At 20.2% G+C, this 18,939-nt stretch overlaps 2 protein-coding genes across 6 annotated transcripts in view; one reads left to right on the top strand and one right to left on the bottom strand.

The window, feature by feature from the left end:
• The window catches only part of LOC102677178 (mitochondrial glutamate carrier 1-like), a 13,955-nt gene extending 3,551 nt beyond the window's left edge, over positions 1-10,404 (top strand). The window contains exons 2-8 of one of the 2 annotated variants that reach the window (XM_006623549.2): positions 53-119; positions 308-442; positions 540-689; positions 2,371-2,507; positions 4,989-5,174; positions 5,253-5,403; positions 10,051-10,404. In XM_006623549.2, coding sequence (XP_006623612.1) covers positions 79-119; positions 308-442; positions 540-689; positions 2,371-2,507; positions 4,989-5,174; positions 5,253-5,403; positions 10,051-10,063 — 813 coding nt within the window. In that variant the 5' untranslated portion in view covers positions 53-78 and the 3' untranslated portion in view covers positions 10,064-10,404. Of the gene's footprint in view, positions 1-52; positions 120-307; positions 443-539; positions 690-2,370; positions 2,508-4,988; positions 5,175-5,252; positions 5,404-5,620; positions 6,085-10,050 lie in introns of those variants that run through there. The other variant, XM_006623548.2, reaches the window with a different exon arrangement.
• The window catches only part of LOC102677407 (tight junction protein ZO-1-like), a 12,913-nt gene continuing 1,540 nt past the window's right edge, over positions 7,567-18,939 (bottom strand). The window contains exons 1-17 of one of the 4 annotated variants that reach the window (XM_006623550.2): positions 17,377-17,605; positions 16,537-16,706; positions 15,951-16,153; positions 15,299-15,730; positions 14,969-15,029; positions 14,729-14,879; positions 14,472-14,623; positions 14,074-14,368; positions 13,800-13,971; positions 13,487-13,712; positions 13,226-13,400; positions 9,968-10,177; positions 9,377-9,718; positions 9,062-9,294; positions 8,321-8,513; positions 7,848-8,257; positions 7,567-7,600 (exon numbers count right to left, since the gene is read on the bottom strand). In XM_006623550.2, the coding sequence (XP_006623613.1) occupies positions 7,597-7,600; positions 7,848-8,257; positions 8,321-8,513; positions 9,062-9,294; positions 9,377-9,718; positions 9,968-10,177; positions 13,226-13,400; positions 13,487-13,712; positions 13,800-13,971; positions 14,074-14,368; positions 14,472-14,623; positions 14,729-14,879; positions 14,969-15,029; positions 15,299-15,730; positions 15,951-16,153; positions 16,537-16,706; positions 17,377-17,493 (3,546 nt within the window). In that variant the 5' untranslated portion in view covers positions 17,494-17,605 and the 3' untranslated portion in view covers positions 7,567-7,596. Of the gene's footprint in view, positions 7,601-7,847; positions 8,258-8,320; positions 8,514-8,838; positions 8,930-9,061; positions 9,295-9,376; positions 9,719-9,967; positions 10,178-13,225; positions 13,401-13,486; positions 13,713-13,799; positions 13,972-14,073; positions 14,369-14,471; positions 14,624-14,728; positions 14,880-14,968; positions 15,030-15,298; positions 15,731-15,950; positions 16,154-16,536; positions 16,707-17,376; positions 17,606-18,939 lie in introns of those variants that run through there. The other 3 variants (XM_006623555.1, XM_006623552.2, XM_006623554.2) reach the window with 3 other exon arrangements.

The following is an 18,939-nucleotide window of genomic DNA, read 5'->3' as shown; positions in this document are numbered from 1 at the left end:
TTATATATATTATTTATATATATTATTTATATAAATTATAATTTTCTAATAGGGAACAAATTATAATTTATAGTTTCAATGGAAAAGCGCAGTGTGAAAAAAACTACAAATGAGTTTAAGTAAGTTATTTGATGGATATAAGAAATCATAATTAAAAAATGTATATAATATTAAATTTTATTATTATTATAATACACGAATAAAATTTATATTTAATTACAATAATTATTAATAATTAATTATTATTATTACTATATAATACAAAATAAAGTTTGAAATAGTTATATTATTCCTAATTAAATTTTAGACTTCTTCCAAAAATTATAAATGGCGGAATCGCAGGTATTATCGGTGTCTCTGTTGTATTTCCATTAGATTTAGTTAAAACACGATTACAGAATCAAATTATCGCTTCTAATGGCGAACGAATGTACAAATCTATGTAAGTCAATACAAGATTTAACAAATTTCTAACAAAACAAAATATGCACAATTATATAAATAATTTTTTTATTAAATATAAAAATTGTAAATTTCAGGTTTGATTGTTTTAACAAAACTTACAAGGCTGAAGGTTATTTTGGCATGTATAAAGGATCTGGTGTGAATATACTTTTAATTACACCAGAAAAAGCAATTAAACTCACTGCCAATGATACTTTTCGTCATTATTTATCTATTGGATCTGGGTATATTGTTTTTCCAATTTTATTAAATAGATATATATTATAAATATAATATATTATGGAAATGCAGCATATTTGGAATATTAAGATGAATAAAAAATTATTGCAGAGAAATAAATAAAACTATATGAAATTATAGAGAAATTGATAAATTCTTATATTTCAAATTCTGAATAATATAAAAAAAATATAAAAAAAATATAAAGTAGTTAATATTTTGATTTAATAATGTGGTGTAAAAGAATTTTGTTATTCGATGCAAGTAATCTGAAATAGCAATATTTTAAATTATTTTCTATATTTTATAAAATTAAATAAAAATAAATATTTATTAATTATTATTTATATAAATATTTATTATTAATTTTCTTTTGTGATATAATCAAATACAAAAACACAATATAAAAACTATTATATTAGATAAATATTGATTTTTAATTATTGATCTTAATCTCCATAATATTTATTCTTTATTATAGCATAATCAACTAGTTGTGTCAAAATCTTTGTTAAATAGTGGTCATTTTTTATTTATAAGTTTTAATTAATCAATATCTCCTCTTTATTTATTAATATAATTCTAGGAATATTTCATTTAATTATTTTTATTTTTATTTTTATTTTTTAATTTATTTTTATTAATTTTTTAAATTATTTTTATTTTTAATATTCTGAATTAGCAACACAATATTGAAATCTAAAAATTCTATATTATATTTTGTATTTTCGAAATATTTGAAAAAATCATATAAAATCATAAAATTAAAATGCAAATGAAATGATTAAATGATTTAATTTAAACTTTTGTTTACATTTTTAATATGATTTCAACAATTGAATACGTGTTGAAAAATTTTTGGAAATTTATTTATTTTATTTTTCTGCAGATTAAATCAGAAATACTAAAATTATAATTTTTATTCAAATATTGGTTCATATATAATAAGTTCATTTGTTCTATTATTTATGATATTCTAAATTAATAGTTTTTTAGATATCACATTTTTTTAAATATCACATTTTCTTTAATATTAATAACAATAATAGGTTGATTAATAGCAATAATTCCATATTAATATAAATATTGATATTAATATTTATATTTTAATATGATATTTGCTTTAAAATATTTTGAGACAAACATATCGATATAAAAAGATTATTGCACAAATATTATATGTTTACTTTTTGTAAAATTTTTATATATAGAATTTTTTTTTATATATTTGTCATAGATATAAATATATAGATAGAATGATGCAATATTAAAAATTTAAAAAAAAAATAACAGTGATTATATATATATATAAGAAAAAATTGTTCAAAATATTAACTTTGATAATATACTTCAATTGTTATTTAAAATTGGTCTTCTATCTAATTTTTCTAATTTAAAATTTAGTTAATATTTTTGTTTATTATATATTTCTTCAATTACATCATTGAATCTTTGAAGCTGTTTTGTCAAAGAAATTAAAAGTAAATATACAATATTTATATAGTAAAATATATTATATAAAAAAATTATTTTGTGTTTTGTCCAATTAAAAATTAAAATAATTCAAATACTTTAAATATAAAATGTCTGAATCACATCAATAAGATTTTATATTTAAACAAAATAATAAACAATAAATTTAAATTTAAATTTAATTTAAAAGTTAAAATCTAATTTTCTGTACAGACAGAAACTGCCATTAGAACGTGAAATGTTAGCTGGTGGTTTAGCTGGAGCATGTCAAATTATTGTCACAACACCAATGGAATTACTCAAAATTCAAATGCAAGATGCTGGACGAATAGCAATAGCAGCAAAAGAAGGTAGATTATAAAATAAATTTATTATTATTTTAAAAAACAAATTTTTAGAAAACAATTAAGCTAGGATTATTGTTAAGCAAAAAAAAAAAAAAAAAAAGGAAAAAGCAATTATTGATATTAAAAAGAAAGTTTTTAAGAAATTTATAATTGTAAATGATTTAAAAATGATTCTTCTGTGAATATATTTTATATTTAATTTATTTTAATATATGAAAACAATTTTTAAAGTACAGTCAATAAAATTTGTAATAAATTATAATAAAAATTTGAATCGAAAAATTTCATATTTCGTTCGATTGATATTATTTACAGCCAGTGACATCTGCGATAACCAATAAAAATTAAAGACAGGAAGATTAGTTGCAGATGGATGACAGCATTATCAAATATAAATTGGTAAACAGTTTGAAAGAATTGCGTTTGTTTTCAAATTAGAATACTTAGATTTTGTTGATGAGTTTTCCAATATTAAATTATGATCTTTAACTTATTTATAAAAAATTATTTAAAAAAAAATTTTAATAATTTTTATCTTTTTATAAAAAAAATGCTTTTATTTTTTTTTCTTATAATATAAATAATCTTTTTACAATAATATTGTTTAAAAAAAAACATTCAAATGAAAAAAAAATTAATTCATTCTTAATTTTATTATTTTTATAAATATAAATATAAATATTAATCCATAAGTTTTTAAATTTTTAAATATAAATAAATTTATTTATAAGTTTCTCTTAATTAAAATTTCTAATAAAATTTTTACGATTCAATTTTTTTTTATGCTTGATTTGTTATAAAGTATTTTTTTCTTTTATATAAAATGTTTTCCTTGTGTGTTATAAATAATCTTTTTTTTTTTCAGTATAAAATAACTAACCATGGATTACAATATATTAACACATTCGTTGCAATTGATATATAACTTCCATTCAATTATTTAAATCAGGGCTATCAAATTTTTCTTCTGGTATGACTTGTAAGTCATTGAATCATACAATGTCAATCATTCCATGTATCTTGTAATGGTGTGGTATACTAGGACAAGAATAAAGATGTAATGAATAAACTACAATCGCAATGTAGGTGTTAGTTATCATTTTATATGTTGCGCATTTGTTTTAATTGTTTTAATTCTTTTCTCAATCAGCAAGTTAGTCAATATCACTATATATATCACAATCTACTTACTATATTCTTATTCTAAAATATAGGTATCTTAATAAAATAGGAAAAAGAGTCAAATGCCTTATATGAGTTTCCTTGATCTAAATGATGTTATAATAGACAATATATAATAAATAAATTTATTTTTTAAACAAAATAAACAATGTAAACTAATCATTATTTATTGTATTTATAATATTAATAAAAATATTTTTAGTAACAAAAAATATAATAATATAATAAATATATAAAAATATATTTTTTTAATTTAAAAATATATTTTTTAAACAAATAATAATATTTAATAATGAAATTGAATTTAATAGTAGCGAATGTGTTATAATTTTCATAGTATTATTTATTTTCAGAAATATCAATTTTTAATTCAATATAAATTTATTAAAAAAAATTTTTTAAAATTGTAAAAATCCAAATTTTATGTGAAATAAGTATAATACAATTTCAATTAAAAAATATATAATAATTTATATATTGGTAATTAATATATGTATATAATTTATATATTTTTTATGTTTTTCAAATTTCTAATAAGTAAAAATTTATTTTCCCAAATATAAAATTTTTATATTTTATATTTTTTTTTAATTTTTATATATTGATAGAATTTGATAAATAGATTTTAAAAATTTCAGTTTTAATTTTAAGAATTCATAGTAAAAATCATGAATGTCTAAACATAATCCAATATTGATCTAAACTATCCATAGTACACAAAGTATCCAAGAAGTAGAATTAATAAAATAATCTTTAATTTTTTCATATTATAAATCGAATAATAAATCAAACTTGATTTCAATAGATAAAAATTTAATTAGTAATTAATAAAATGAATATTTCATTTACGGTTTCATGAGTACGGTTCAATGAGTTGACTGTTTCTTATCATTGTTGCAGATGGCATATTTCATCTATGTAATAATTAGTTTCATAAGACATGAGAGCATTAATAATATGTATTTTAAATAAGCATAAATTCGGAGTATTTTAAGATTAAAATTTTATTTTTGAAAAAATAAAAAATTAAATTTTATTATATCATATAAAAATATTTCATTATATTTTATTATATTAATATTTTCTTATTCAGAGAATTAAAGTTTTTTTGTTTTTTTTTCATATATTTATTCAATTTATATACATGTAATATATAATATAATATATATATAATATACATATACATATAATATGCGCCCAATTTAAAATAAGTATAAATAACCAGTTAATAATAAAACATTGAAATCTATTGTTACTAATAAAATGATAATACATAAGTAAAAATAAATTATTTTATTACAGCAAATAAAACTATATCAAAAGTATCGGCTTTGTCATTAACGAAAGATTTATTACAAAAAAGAGGTATTCTGGGACTTTATCAAGGTACTGGTGCAACAGCACTTAGAGATGTCACATTTTCTATTCTTTATTTCCCATTATTTGCTAGACTAAATGATATTGGGCCAAAAAGAGATGATGGCTCTTGTAAGTATCTAATATTCCATATTAAAGATTTATTAATAATTTAAAATTTTATGAATATTTTTTTATTTTATTGTTTAGCTGTATTTTGGTGTTCATTTTTGGCTGGCTGTACTGCTGGTTCTATAGCTGCGTTATCAGTGAATCCATTTGATGTAATTAAAACTAGATTGCAAGTAATCAAAAAGGCTCCTGGTGAACCAACATATAATGGTGTATTAGATTGTATAACGTAAGTATAAATTTTCATTATATCATTTTTTTTTAATAATAATTAAAAATATTAAAATAATATAATTAGAAAATTATATAAAAATAATAAATAAAAGGATTTGAATAATATTTTAGCTTTAGCTATTTCAATTATATTATTACATATATAGTTTTATTATATTATGCAAATAAAAAATAAATTATAAAAAAAATACATTTAATAATAAATTTTATAGTAAAACTTTGAAGAATGAAGGTCCAATTGCATTCTTCAAAGGTGGAGCATGCAGAATGATCGTAATAGCACCTCTTTTTGGGATTGCACAAACTGTTTACTACCTTGGTGTTGCAGAATGGCTGTTGGGTCTTAAATGAATATCACTTTCTACTTTCTTATGCTTAAATACTCTGGGATTAAAATGACAATAACTGGCGCATTATAAATATATTTTTTCGCTTAATATGGTTCGTTAATTTTTGAAGTTGTATTTTTCTTTAATTATATGAAAACCTTGGTTATCAGATATATGAAAACTATTGTTCAAGATTTATTCGATAAATTTATTAATTTTTATTCATTAATATTTTAGTTTTAACATGTATATATTATCATAATTTTTTTTCTTTTTGTTTATAAGTTTTTTTAATTTTTTTTTATATATTGCAATCTAAAAATCAAATAAAGTTATTAATTGTAATCGAAATAGAAATCTCTATAATAATTAAATTTTATCATAATAATAAAATAAATCATAATATCTTAAAATATAATTTTAAATTTGATTATTAAAATTAAATTATGAGATATTATAGTTAAGTTTAATATAAATAAAAGAAAAAAATGCATTATAATTATGATTATGCTTCAAAGATTAATCTTATTATTTCTTCAGATAATCAAGGTTATTGAGCTTTATAAAAGCTAAGTCAACATTTATAAATAAAAAAGAGTCTGATCTAGTATTATTGAAAATGAAATCTATAATTTGCGATCACGTTGTTTATTTTATCTATTCTCCATATAAATTATTTCGTCAGAAACCAGTGTCTCCAACATTTTTTTCAACTTTTACAGTATGTTTTACAATATATCATTATATATATATGTTGCTAAAATTTTGTAAAGATAAAATAGAATTTATATAATATTATTTACTTCATATATATTTGGAATGAATAAAATTACACATAAAATGTTACTTCTCTAATGTATATGTAATATTGTTAATAAATATTAAACAATTATACAAAAAATCAATTAAACATTGTTAATACTTTTTATATATTTATGTTGTAATAATGGAAACACTGGTATATATTATGAAAAAAAAATTTAATTTATAAGATTTTAATTTTATTTATAATTCTACTTAATTCAATTATCAGAGATTATTATAACTGTAGGATGAAATAATATTAAATAACTCTTAATTGATATGATTAAAAATAAAATAAAAAAAAATAATTTTTTTTTTAAATTTAATATATAGTTTTTTTCTTTATTTTATTAATGTAATTAATTATATTTCTATATTATTTTATATTTTTTATTTAATTATTTAATTATTTTTTATTAATAATTTATTTTCAAATACTTATATATTTGTATCAAATGTGTTTTAAATATCAAAAAAATCATAGCAATTAAGAGAAATTGTTCTTCCACTTTCTCCTTAAGAAATTTTGTGAGAACATTCTAGAGAGTTTATGAAATGGGAATTCATTGCTAATTTTAGTAAAAATTTTTTGAAAATATAATAAAAATATTAGCATTATTAATAGCGTTATTAATATTAATATTATACAAAAGTAAATCTTTTCTGTATAAATCTTGATTTATTTTTCAAACATATTCTTAAAATATTCTTATTTTTTTGTACCTAGCAAATTTCTTTTACACATCAAAAAGAACAAACATGTTTTGTTTACTAATATAATATTTATTATAAAACTTTATTTAATAATTTGGGTTTGTAAAATTTTATGTTTTTTTTAAATTAAATTTGTATATACAAAATTAAAATGAAAGAAAAAATATTCAATTTCCTAATGCTTTATTAATTCTTCCTAGAATTGAACTTTTAATATATCTTTATGCTACTTTATCATAACATCAATGTTATCATTTTTATTATTCTTTATATCAAATTACTAAAAATAATAATTCTTATCTTGTTTTTTATTTAACAAAAATTATAAATCTTCATAGATGTTAACTGTAAAGTATAATAAGTATATTTTATTTATTTATAATAATTATATATTTTTATTACTTAATTTTCATGAAACAATTTTATAGTATTAAATATTATTTAAATTTAAATAAAATTTTGAATAAAATCGAAATTTGAAAAGTAAAAATAAGTTAAAATAAATATAAATATTAAACTTGATAATATAAATTTTTTTTTCTAAATTATTAAAAATTCAAGAATTGTAATATTATATATAAAAAAACTTTACCTTGCATTATAATGATGTACAGGTTTGCGATAAAGTTCAAAAGCACTTCCTCTTTGTTCCCTACTTCCAGCAAGATCTAATCCACTTGGTTCTCTATTATGACTTGAATTCGTCGGAAAATTTTGTCCAGATGCATTATGGCTGTTGTTTACAACATATCCATTGTGATTAATATTATTTCTATTATGCGAAAGACCTAAATTTAACTGACTGGTACTATTACTATGATTATGAGTCGATATTGACGGGGTACAATGCGTATGTGTATGACTCAAATTATGATTGTGTGCAGGCATAGAAAGATTTAAATTATGGTGAGAATTCCCAAGATTTGAATCATGACGATTTGAAGATGAAATATTATAATAATATTGTCCACTGTTTCTTTGAATATTATTGATATTTTCTACCTAAAGTAAAAAATTCTCATTTTTTTTTATTTTTGCATTTAAAAAAATAATAAATTTTCTTACATGAGAAGTTGCAATAGAGTAGCTTTTTGAATGTTGATGTGTATTATTTCCTTCATTTCCATTATTTTCTGGTTGAATTAAATTTGCTTGTGGTGGTCTATAGTTTTTTGGTTTTGGAGGTGGTATAGGTTTATATGATCCTCCTGATTTATTATTTTGTGATAACATTATCGATTTGTAATCAGTTGTGCGGCTATAATATACAAAGCAAAATATTCTAGCATATAAAAATATAATAGATACATAAATAATAATAAAAATTAAACATAAAAATTTAATATAGAATAAATTAATAATATAGTAATAAAGTAGTGTAATATAAAATATATAAAATAAAAAAAATTTTAAATAAAAAATTTGCAAAATAATATTAAAACAATTAAAAATAATTATAATTAATCTTTTTATAGTAAATAATAATAAAAACATATATAGATATTTTCTACTATCTATTTTGACATCTATAAAATTAGTTAGTTTTCTATTATGACATCTATAAAATTAAAGATAATAAAAAAGTATAAATTAAGCATTCAAACTAAAGTATCTTGATTAGAAATATAAATTCTATAAACTCTCCTCAGTAGTCGAGATTTTCGTATCATCATTCTAGAATATAAAGAAGAAAGATAAAGAAAAAATTGTTTAAAAAATTAACACATTTTCATATTTGAATTTTTTTCTGTAAATAATAAATTATATATTAATTAAATCTTTATGTTTTTCATAATAAATTCATACCTATATTTGGCATAATCAGTTCTTGGCTGTGAATCATGATTTGGAATTGGTTGTGCTGTTGATCTAGTGAATCTGTAAGGATCATGTGGTCTTGTTGGTGCACTACTCTTTAAATCATCTGGAACATTAGGACCTAATCGACCAGTAGATGTATTCAATCCTGGTGTCCCATAACTATTATTCCCATTTGTATTATTATAGGAATCATAAGAAGACATACTATCATAACTTCCCTATAAACATGGTAAAACAATAATAAAAATATTACAATTAACAACTTTAATTAAAAATAGAATGATTTTAAATTATTTTTACCGCTTTTGGTTGAGTTCTTTCAAGAGAAGATGTGGCATTAGCTTTAAGAGGTGTCGCATTGATATAATTTGCAACATCCAATATTGAATCTGTTTTATTCAGCAATCGTTCTTGAGCTGATCTTCCAATAGTGTTTCTTTGCTGTTGATTATTTGGTTTTGCATTACGATCTACTCGTGGAGGTAAATCAGGAGGACTATGATGAGAAGATCGTGGTTCAAATGAACCAGCCAAATATTCTGGTGATCCCGATTGATTGCTTACTTGTCCAGATAATGAAAATCCGTACTTTCCTTCTCCTACTCCTCCTTGTGACCTTCTTTTTGATTGTTCGAAAGATTGCTAAAAAAAAGATTAGATATTATAGAATTTATTTAATATTATTTATTAATATCCATATTTATATAATATAATATATATATATAATAAGTCAATATAATTTTATATAATTTTAAATATTACAAAATTATTATAAATATATTTAAGAAATTTGAATATTCAATTTAAGATTATTGAGATTTTTATTCAATATTTTATTTAATTAAAACATTTATTATTAAATTAATTATTAAAATTAACTATATAACTAACTTGATAATTGGTCGAATATGGTGGTGGTGCAGCAATATCATCTTGTGTTGCAATGCTTGGATCAGAATTGCTTTTCAATCTAGATGGTGCACCTAGAGCTCCCGGTAATGCCGGTGCCGGGCTAAGTTCCAAATCACTCTCCGGAGAGGAAGCATAGGAGAGGCGAGAAGTCATCGGGAATAGGAAGTCATCCGAGAGTGCTTCTTCCGGCTATCATCGCAGGACACAGAGGACAACACATTACAGAGGTTTATGCTTTATTCAATCTTTTCAGACATTTTTATATTTAATTATAATTAATATCTTATAAAAGATATTGATCATATTTTATTAAAAAAAATTGTTTAGTTTATTGAAAAATTATCAAATATTTTAATTACATTATTTGTTTAATTACATTTGCATATAAATAAAATTAATAAAAATATTTTTTTGTAAAAAGAGTGTCTGAAAAGGTTAAAATTGAAACGAAAAACAAATACTTGCCATTCAATTAAGCTTAATTCTGAAATTCAGTTAAGATACTTTGAAAATTATAAAGCAGATTATAACGAAAATGATTTATAAAGAAATGGAATAAAATGTTTGTAATATAAAATATATTATGAAAATGTTCTAATTTAATTTCTCTAGGTAAATATGCCAAAAAATATTAAAAATACAAAAAAAATATTTGAAATAAAATTTTTATAATAGAACAAATGCTATTATCATTTTTTGCAATATTCTCGAACAGATTAAACTTATAAAAATCAAAATCGAATTTTTAAATTAAAATCTATACAATATAGTAATTCTATTTATTTTACTATATTACAGCTTACAATTTCAAATCATTATCTAAACAATATGTTTTTAATAATCGTTTTAAAAATATAAGTTTTTAAAATTGACAGATAATATTTGTATCATTTAATATATAATGCAGTGAGATTGTACATCTGTTCAAAAAGATTTTAATATCAAATAAATGACAACAGAATTTGTCTCTAGCCTATACTGCTTTTGTTTTAAAAAAAATCTACAATTATTAAAAAATATATATAAAAATATTTTTCAACGAAAATGTATAAAAATTATTTTTTAATTTGCTTAAAAATAATAAATCATTTAATAATTATATTTAAAAAATCTCATATATAAGAAAAATATATCACCAATATTTTTGTTAGTATTGCAAATGGTGGTTGGTGAAAAAAATTTCTTTAAAATGGAGTCATCTAATTTTATAATTATAATAATCTAACACATTATTTATATATTATTTTAAGTTTATTTGTTTTCAAAAATTTCATGTTTAAAAAATATAATTGAAAATTTATAATTTAAAAATTTACATCTAAGAAATAGCTTATTATTTTTAAAATTAAAATTAAAATTAAAAAATTTATAATTGTTTAAAAACATTTTTATATTTCTTATTCTTAATTAATATTTCAAATTTATAATCAATTTTTGTTAAAAAAACATAATAAATTATATAATAGTTATTTGTTTCTTTTTTTTTTTTTTTTTGAAAGAATGAGTTACATTTTCAGATATATGTCAATAATGATGTATTCTATTCATTATTAATTATATTATTTAATGAATTTTCATGAATTGAAGATGTTTATTCCTCTTGATTTTGTTATTTAGTTTATTTATTATTATCTATTTAGTTTCGCTAAAAAGATATTTCAAAGCTTTACTATTTTTTTTCAAAATATAAAATTATAAAATGTTTTCTTGACTAGTTTTTAATAATTTTCATATTTATAAAAGTTGTAACATATAAGATTATTTCATTTAAAATAATAATTTATAATGATTTATGTTAAAGCTATAAAAACTCAGCTCATGCGAATTAAATTGAACGTAAAATATAAGATGTCTTGAATATTTTAATTTAAATTAGAAAGTTTTTCATGAATTGAAATAATAAATTTGATTAGTGACAATGTTTTATATCTTTTACTTATAAATATATTTTATTTGTATATTTAATAAATCAAAATTTTTCTTCATATGATACATAACAAAGTTAAATTTTTTTTTCATGTTCAATGTTTTGAATATTCAAAAAAATATACATATTATTTTTTAAAAAATGATAATCAAGACACCTAATTAGGAAAAGCAGGATTTAAATATAGCCGAAAAATTGCTCACGGACAACATCAGAAGTTAAAGACGGATAAGAAGGTAATGAAAATAACTTATCCGTGTGATATGTATCATTTTCGTTTATGTCATGATATATGATCTCCCTAAAAATCGGAGGTACAGGAGGGGGAAATAAATCATGAGGGTCACTGGACGAATAACATGGCTCCCAAGTCATTTGTCGACCATATAATGGCTATAATAAATTATTAAAAAATAATTTCACCAATATAATTCTATTCATTTCCAAAATTGTCATTTATACGATGTTTGAACTTATTCTCAATATTTATATGTAAATTAGAATCTCATTTGATTTTTTATATACAATTTCGGGACAAATTATACAAGCAATAGGTAATTTTACATATAATAATGATTTTGAAAAAAAAGAATAAAATTTTTTTGGTCTCTTCTTTTCCAACTAAATCAAAAATTTTTCAAATATAAATAAAATTGCTTAATTTCAAATTGAATATAAATAAATTATCTATTGAAGTTATTTCACATATAAAAAAATATTGAATCAAATTTTATTATTTAAATCATACTTTTTGAGAAAATTAAGATAATATATTGAAATATACAAGATATCAAGAAAAAATTGGGACAAAACTTATTAATATTAATGAAATTAAATAGGTAAAAAAAATTTTTTTTTAAACTTTTATATAAACTAAGATCTGAAAATGCTTTATCAAAGAATTATAAATTCAAATGTTCAAAAATTTTTAGAAAAATTTTCAAATATTTTGCTTTGCATAATAATATTCTATTTTTTTTTAGACTTTTAAAATATATGTGAATTTCTTAATAAAAAATTTCTTCAATATTAGATCAAATATTCTATAATAATGTATTTGTATTCAATTGAAAATTAATTAAATTTACTTATATTTGAAAAATTTTTATTTGCATGAAAATAAAGTTTTAAATGAAAAAATTATATTTCAATTAATTTTTATATGTAGAATTACCTTTTTGGCTATTTGAATTATCCTAAAACATTCTATATAAAAATATATAATATATATAATAATAAAATAATAAATTAGAATAAAATTATTCCTTGTATACGATAAAAATAATTAAGGAATTAAAGAACTTTCTTACCTTAGTTTGACTCATCCAAAGTAATCCTTGTTGTTGTCGATCAATTAATTCTCTTAATTTTCGATACCAAGCTTCCGGTGTGGTTAATGTAATCATTGCGCTGAAGATATGACTCCAAATTTTATCTAATTTTTGACATTGTTCCAAAAGTTTTTTACTACTTTTATGTGCCGATCTGAAGTCAAAATTTAAAATTATTTATTTATATATTTGAAAATATAAAACAAATATACATGAAATTTTTATTTCATAAACATATACTTAGGAACTCCAGCACGCATTTCTTTGATAATCTGTTTCGTTTCAGCTTTTAAAAAAATAACTATGGGGTAGAACTGCGCATAATTCAATCGATCTACGGCGTTTGGAGTGATATCCAATAAAGCATGTTTTCCTCGATCCATAACTTCTCTAATAGCACTAAGTCGAATGATACCTGATGATTTCATATTTTTCCCAACATTATCATCTAATTGATTTTCCATTTCTGTAAATAAACAAATAATTTCTATAATTTTTTAAAATTAACTTTAATAAATTATTAATATTAATTAATTGAAAATTTCCTATTTACGTGGAGATGTAAATTTATCAGGAAAATCCTTTAACAACTTTTCTCTAGCTAGATCTGCAACTGGTCCAAACAATACTACAGGTCTCACAAATCCTGGATGTCTTAAAATTACTCTTTCGTAAGCTGGAAATTTGCTAATGCTATCTGAAAATACTACATCATCCCAATGATCCTAAAAGTTATAAATAATAAAGAAATATAATGATCATAAATAATTGATTATTCAATAAATTATTCTAAGATTTTTATTAATCAAATAAAAAAAAAAACTTACTCTACCAAGAGATTTAGAACGTCTATGACTGCTTCTTCTTCTCCTAAAGAAACTACCTCTACTTTCATTGGCACTCATTTCCTTCTTTGTTGCATTAAATTGTGCAGTTGCTAATTCTTCAGCACGAGCTTTATTTGGAATAATTCCTTTTTGTACTTCCTGATTATTTCTACCAATACGGAATACTTGCCACGAACCCACAACACCATTATGTAGAGTATCTATAACATGAAATACATCTCCACTACGAAAGCTCATTTCTCCTTTTTGTGGTTGTTCGTAATGGAAATGAGTTCTGTAATATTATATGAAATTTCTTTAAATAAATATCAATTTATATTATGTATTATGTAATATATATTATATATTGCTTTATTTAAGATTTAATTAACATTTACTTTATATGAAAAGAATCACCCTTTCCAGATGCTATTACTTGATCATATTCCTGTCGTCGATGTTGGACAATCAAATCGATTTGTTCTTGAAGACTGAGTAAAAAAAGAACAGCTTCTTCTCTTGTTACTCCTTTCAAATCCATATCATTTATCTGTAATTTTTTTATTAAATATAATGTAAATAAAGATTTTATATATATTTATATATAATGTATGTACATTTTTTTTAATTAAAAAAAAAATCAAGAAAATTTTACCTTTAAAATTTTATCTCCAGGTTGCAAACCTTGAAGGGAAGCTGGACTTGCTGTCTGAACGGCCGTTACAAAAACACCTGTTTCATTTCCACCGCTCAGACGTACACCTACTGATCCTTCTTTTTGAAAAGTAATAAATCGAGGATCAGGCCTAAATTTGAATTAATATTACTTATATAATAAATCTTTTATAAATATTAATAAATAATTACTGAAAGAAATTTGAAAGATATAACTTACATTGGAAGTTTATTCCTAGTCAAATCTTCATCATATAATTGTCTTCTTGTGCTATAATAATCTAAATGGATTTTTTTTATATATAATATTTTAATACTTAAATAATTTAAAAATGAACAAAATAAATATTGTTATTTAATAACTTTAGTGAAAACTTCATAATATTTTTGTATGTATATTTTGTATATTGTAATTATAAAAATTAATATTATAATATATATTATTATATTAATATTATAATATATATAATATATAATATTATATAATTAATATAATAAATATAATAATATAATAAATTAAATATAAATAAATTTTCTGATAAAATCATACCTTCTGGTCTGGGAGGTGGTGGTCTAGGAGGATCTACAGTAGGAGTTGCAGGAAGATCTAACTGACTAAGAGAAACATCCATCAATGGTCCTCTAGCACGACCTCTAGGAACAAGGTTGCTCTTATCTTCTATTGGTTGTCTTGTTGGTGGTGGAACATATAAATTTTGGCTACTATAACTTGTCATACCAGAAAGATATTCTCCACTTTCATTTTTTGTTTGCTGTTGTATATGGCAACAAGAATTGTCTCGAGTTACTACAATGGACAATCTATCTTTACATTGATCCATTAATTTCTTAGCTTCTTTTAAACTCATATTATCCGTAGCTACACTGCCAATTCTTGTCAAAATATCTCCTGGTTTTACTGCTATATTTTCTCGAGTAACTTCTTTGACATAAAGACGACAACCGAGAACAATTCCAAAATCTGAAGAAAAAAATTTTTAAAACAAATATTACATATATGATAAATAAACTTAATATAGATACATGTTGAATAATTAATTTTAAAAGACTTTCTTCTATATTAAATTTAAATAAAATTAAAATATTATAATGAATATTATAATGAATGTATATTATTAATATCTGTTTACATATATATTGTTACTATTACTATTAAAGATCATAATCATTATTTTAATTACCATCTTTTTTATTATTTCTTGTTAAAGTCAATCGATGATTTTGAAGAGTAAAATTTCCTATATTTCCAGAAGAATTTGATGAAGCTCTACGTTTGACAACTAATAAAACTGTTGATCCGGAATCCCTGAGAACGCGAATTGCTGCTCCATAATCGGCACCTTCTAATGATATTCCATTAGCGGATATTATGCGATCATTTACTCTAAGAAATAAAAAATACATTGTTATATATATAATTTTATTAATTTAAAAAGTAATAATATTATAAATACCATTTTTTGTATGTATTATTTATTATTATTTCATAAATTTTTGATCACAATTATATATATTAATAATATATATAATTAATAAATATTAATATATACCGAGAAAAATATTGATATAATAATATATAATAATTATATATATTGAAATAATAATACTTAAAAATATAAATAGATTAATAAATAATTATATTATTCATTATAAACAATTAAAAAAAATATTTAAATAATTCAAAAATCAAAAGAAACAAAAAAATAATTCTAAATCAAAAAAATGTTTTCTTGATTTTTTATAAATTATTTTCATAAATATTCTTACTGTAATTTTCCCTCAGCTGGTCCAGCTTTTAGAACATCAGAAATTGCAATAGCAGGATCGCCATTAGTGAAATGAGGATTATCTCGGCCACCAGAAACAGCAATACCGAACCCATAACCAGGAACTCTAGTAACAGTAACATGATGAATTTCCCATCCTCTGTCTCCGTTCTAAAAAATTTTTATATAAAATATTTAATTGAAATTCGATGAAATTTAATTTATAATTAAATTTTTTTTGTGATTTATATAATATAATATAATATAATATAATATATTATATAATATAGATATCTTATTATTAATTGTAATTATTTATATAATTTATATATATAATTATTTATTTGGAGTATATTTATATTAAATTTTAATGAATCTAATTTATTACGAATAGATGATAAAAATTCGAGAAAACCAGTGGAATAGATAATTGGATGAAAATTCTAAGGATTCACATTAACAAGATTCTTATTATGCTTAACACATATTTAACTTGAACTCAATCGAAGATTACGTTTTATTTTAAATCGAATGTAGTTCATTTCTATCTTATTTTAGAATTTGAATTAGATTTTATAATACAGATTTTATAATACAATATAAATACAGATTTAATTTTCAAAAATATCTTTCAAAATATAAAAACTATAACAATATATTTTTATATGTTTAAAAGAAATTTAGAAATATTTTTTATTTTTTATCCTTCTTTAATTGTGAATTTTTTAATAATAATAAATATGATAACAAAATTATTTTCAAATTTTTTTATTTATTTTTTTAAAGAATAATGATATTTTCAGGATTTTCATTTATTTATAATAATATTTATAATTCCCACCTGTGCATCAGTTCCACTGGAAGTATTATGAAGAATATTATGTGTCGTCGAAGATGGATTCGGAGGATTCCCCGAATTTCCGACATTCACGTTGTTATCGTTTCTATCCATTTTCATATGCTGGAAAACTTTGTCTTTGAGAATCTGATGTTTTTCCTCTTGATATTATTAAAGTATCATTTTGATTGATACATACATTCTTATGTTACAGATGCATTTTTATTTTATTTTTATTATTTTTTATCATGTTTTCATAATTTCTTTATCTACATAATACTTAAATTTAATATACATAGTATTTTTAATAAATAAATAATATGAATACAATTGTTTAATTTTTGTTTTAATTTTTTAATTTTTAATTTTAAAATTTAAAAATGTTCATTTTGAAAAATTCTCTCTTCATCTCATATTTTTTTTTCTTTTTTCTGATAAAAATTCTATTCAATTTATAGACACTTTTTTAATTATTTGACATATTAGATATTTTTTTATTCTTTCTTTGTAAAATAATTGTTTTTATAAAAATTTTTTCAGAAATATCTAATAAATTTTCAGAAATATATAATAAAATTTTCTTTTAAACAGACTTTTTTATTAAAAAAGTTTATTCTTATTTTATTAAAAAAGAAAGAAAGAAAAAAATGTAATCATATAAAAATTTTTGATTCATTTGTTCGTTGGTCATCAAGTGTTTCTTTTTTAACAGAATTTTCCGGAAATATATATATATGTATCCAAGCAGTGGCGTAAGAATAACCAAATCCATATATATTTTGTAAATACATCCGTTCTCTATTTTTTCTTTTTTTTCTTATATATCCACTCTGTGGATATATTTTTTTCTTTTTTTTCTTATATTTTAATTATATTCTTCGATATCCTAATTATATATGTTATTTTGCGATATTGTATGAAAAATTGCGCGACTTCATTTTCAATAAAAGTTTTTCTGCATTTTGTTCTGTATATGATGAACGCAATATACAAACAATCCAAAGCAACACGTAGTTATGGAATTCCATTTTCCTTTCGAGTAGTCAGACCTTCACTTTTCTCATCCGTTCTAATTCCATATTTTTGCAAATCAGATTGATCTTGAACATTTTGATTAATTGAACTAAATTTTAATATCAAATTGTTTATTTCCTTTTTTCTTGTTCGTTTTTGTTCGTATATATATGTTTGAAATTGCTATTTTTAACGATAATTTTTATTATTTAGAATATTGTTTATATTTAATATTCATGTTTAAAAATTTTATTATTTGATTCTTCCACATAAACATTTTTTCTCTTGATATAAAATAACTTTCGATTATTAATTCTATTAATATTATAATAGTTTTATATTTTATTATTAAATTCAAATTAAAAAAAAATTTTTTTGATCTAAATTATATTTTCCTTGAAATATAAATATAGTAATTATTTTTATTATAATATACTATAATATATTATAATATATAATTTTTTTTAATAATCCCTTTGCTGATTTTCAATAAAACTTACAACAAACTTCTAATCTATAGTTTTACTTAGCCTTTTTATATCTTTTTATATC

Source organism: Apis dorsata, unplaced genomic scaffold (assembly GCF_000469605.1).
Source record: "Apis dorsata unplaced genomic scaffold, Apis dorsata 1.3 scaffold_905, whole genome shotgun sequence".
In the NCBI taxonomy this organism is placed as follows: domain Eukaryota; kingdom Metazoa; phylum Arthropoda; class Insecta; order Hymenoptera; family Apidae; genus Apis; species Apis dorsata.
Note: the sequence above shows the minus strand (reverse complement) of the source record. Positions and strands in the feature narration are given on the sequence as shown.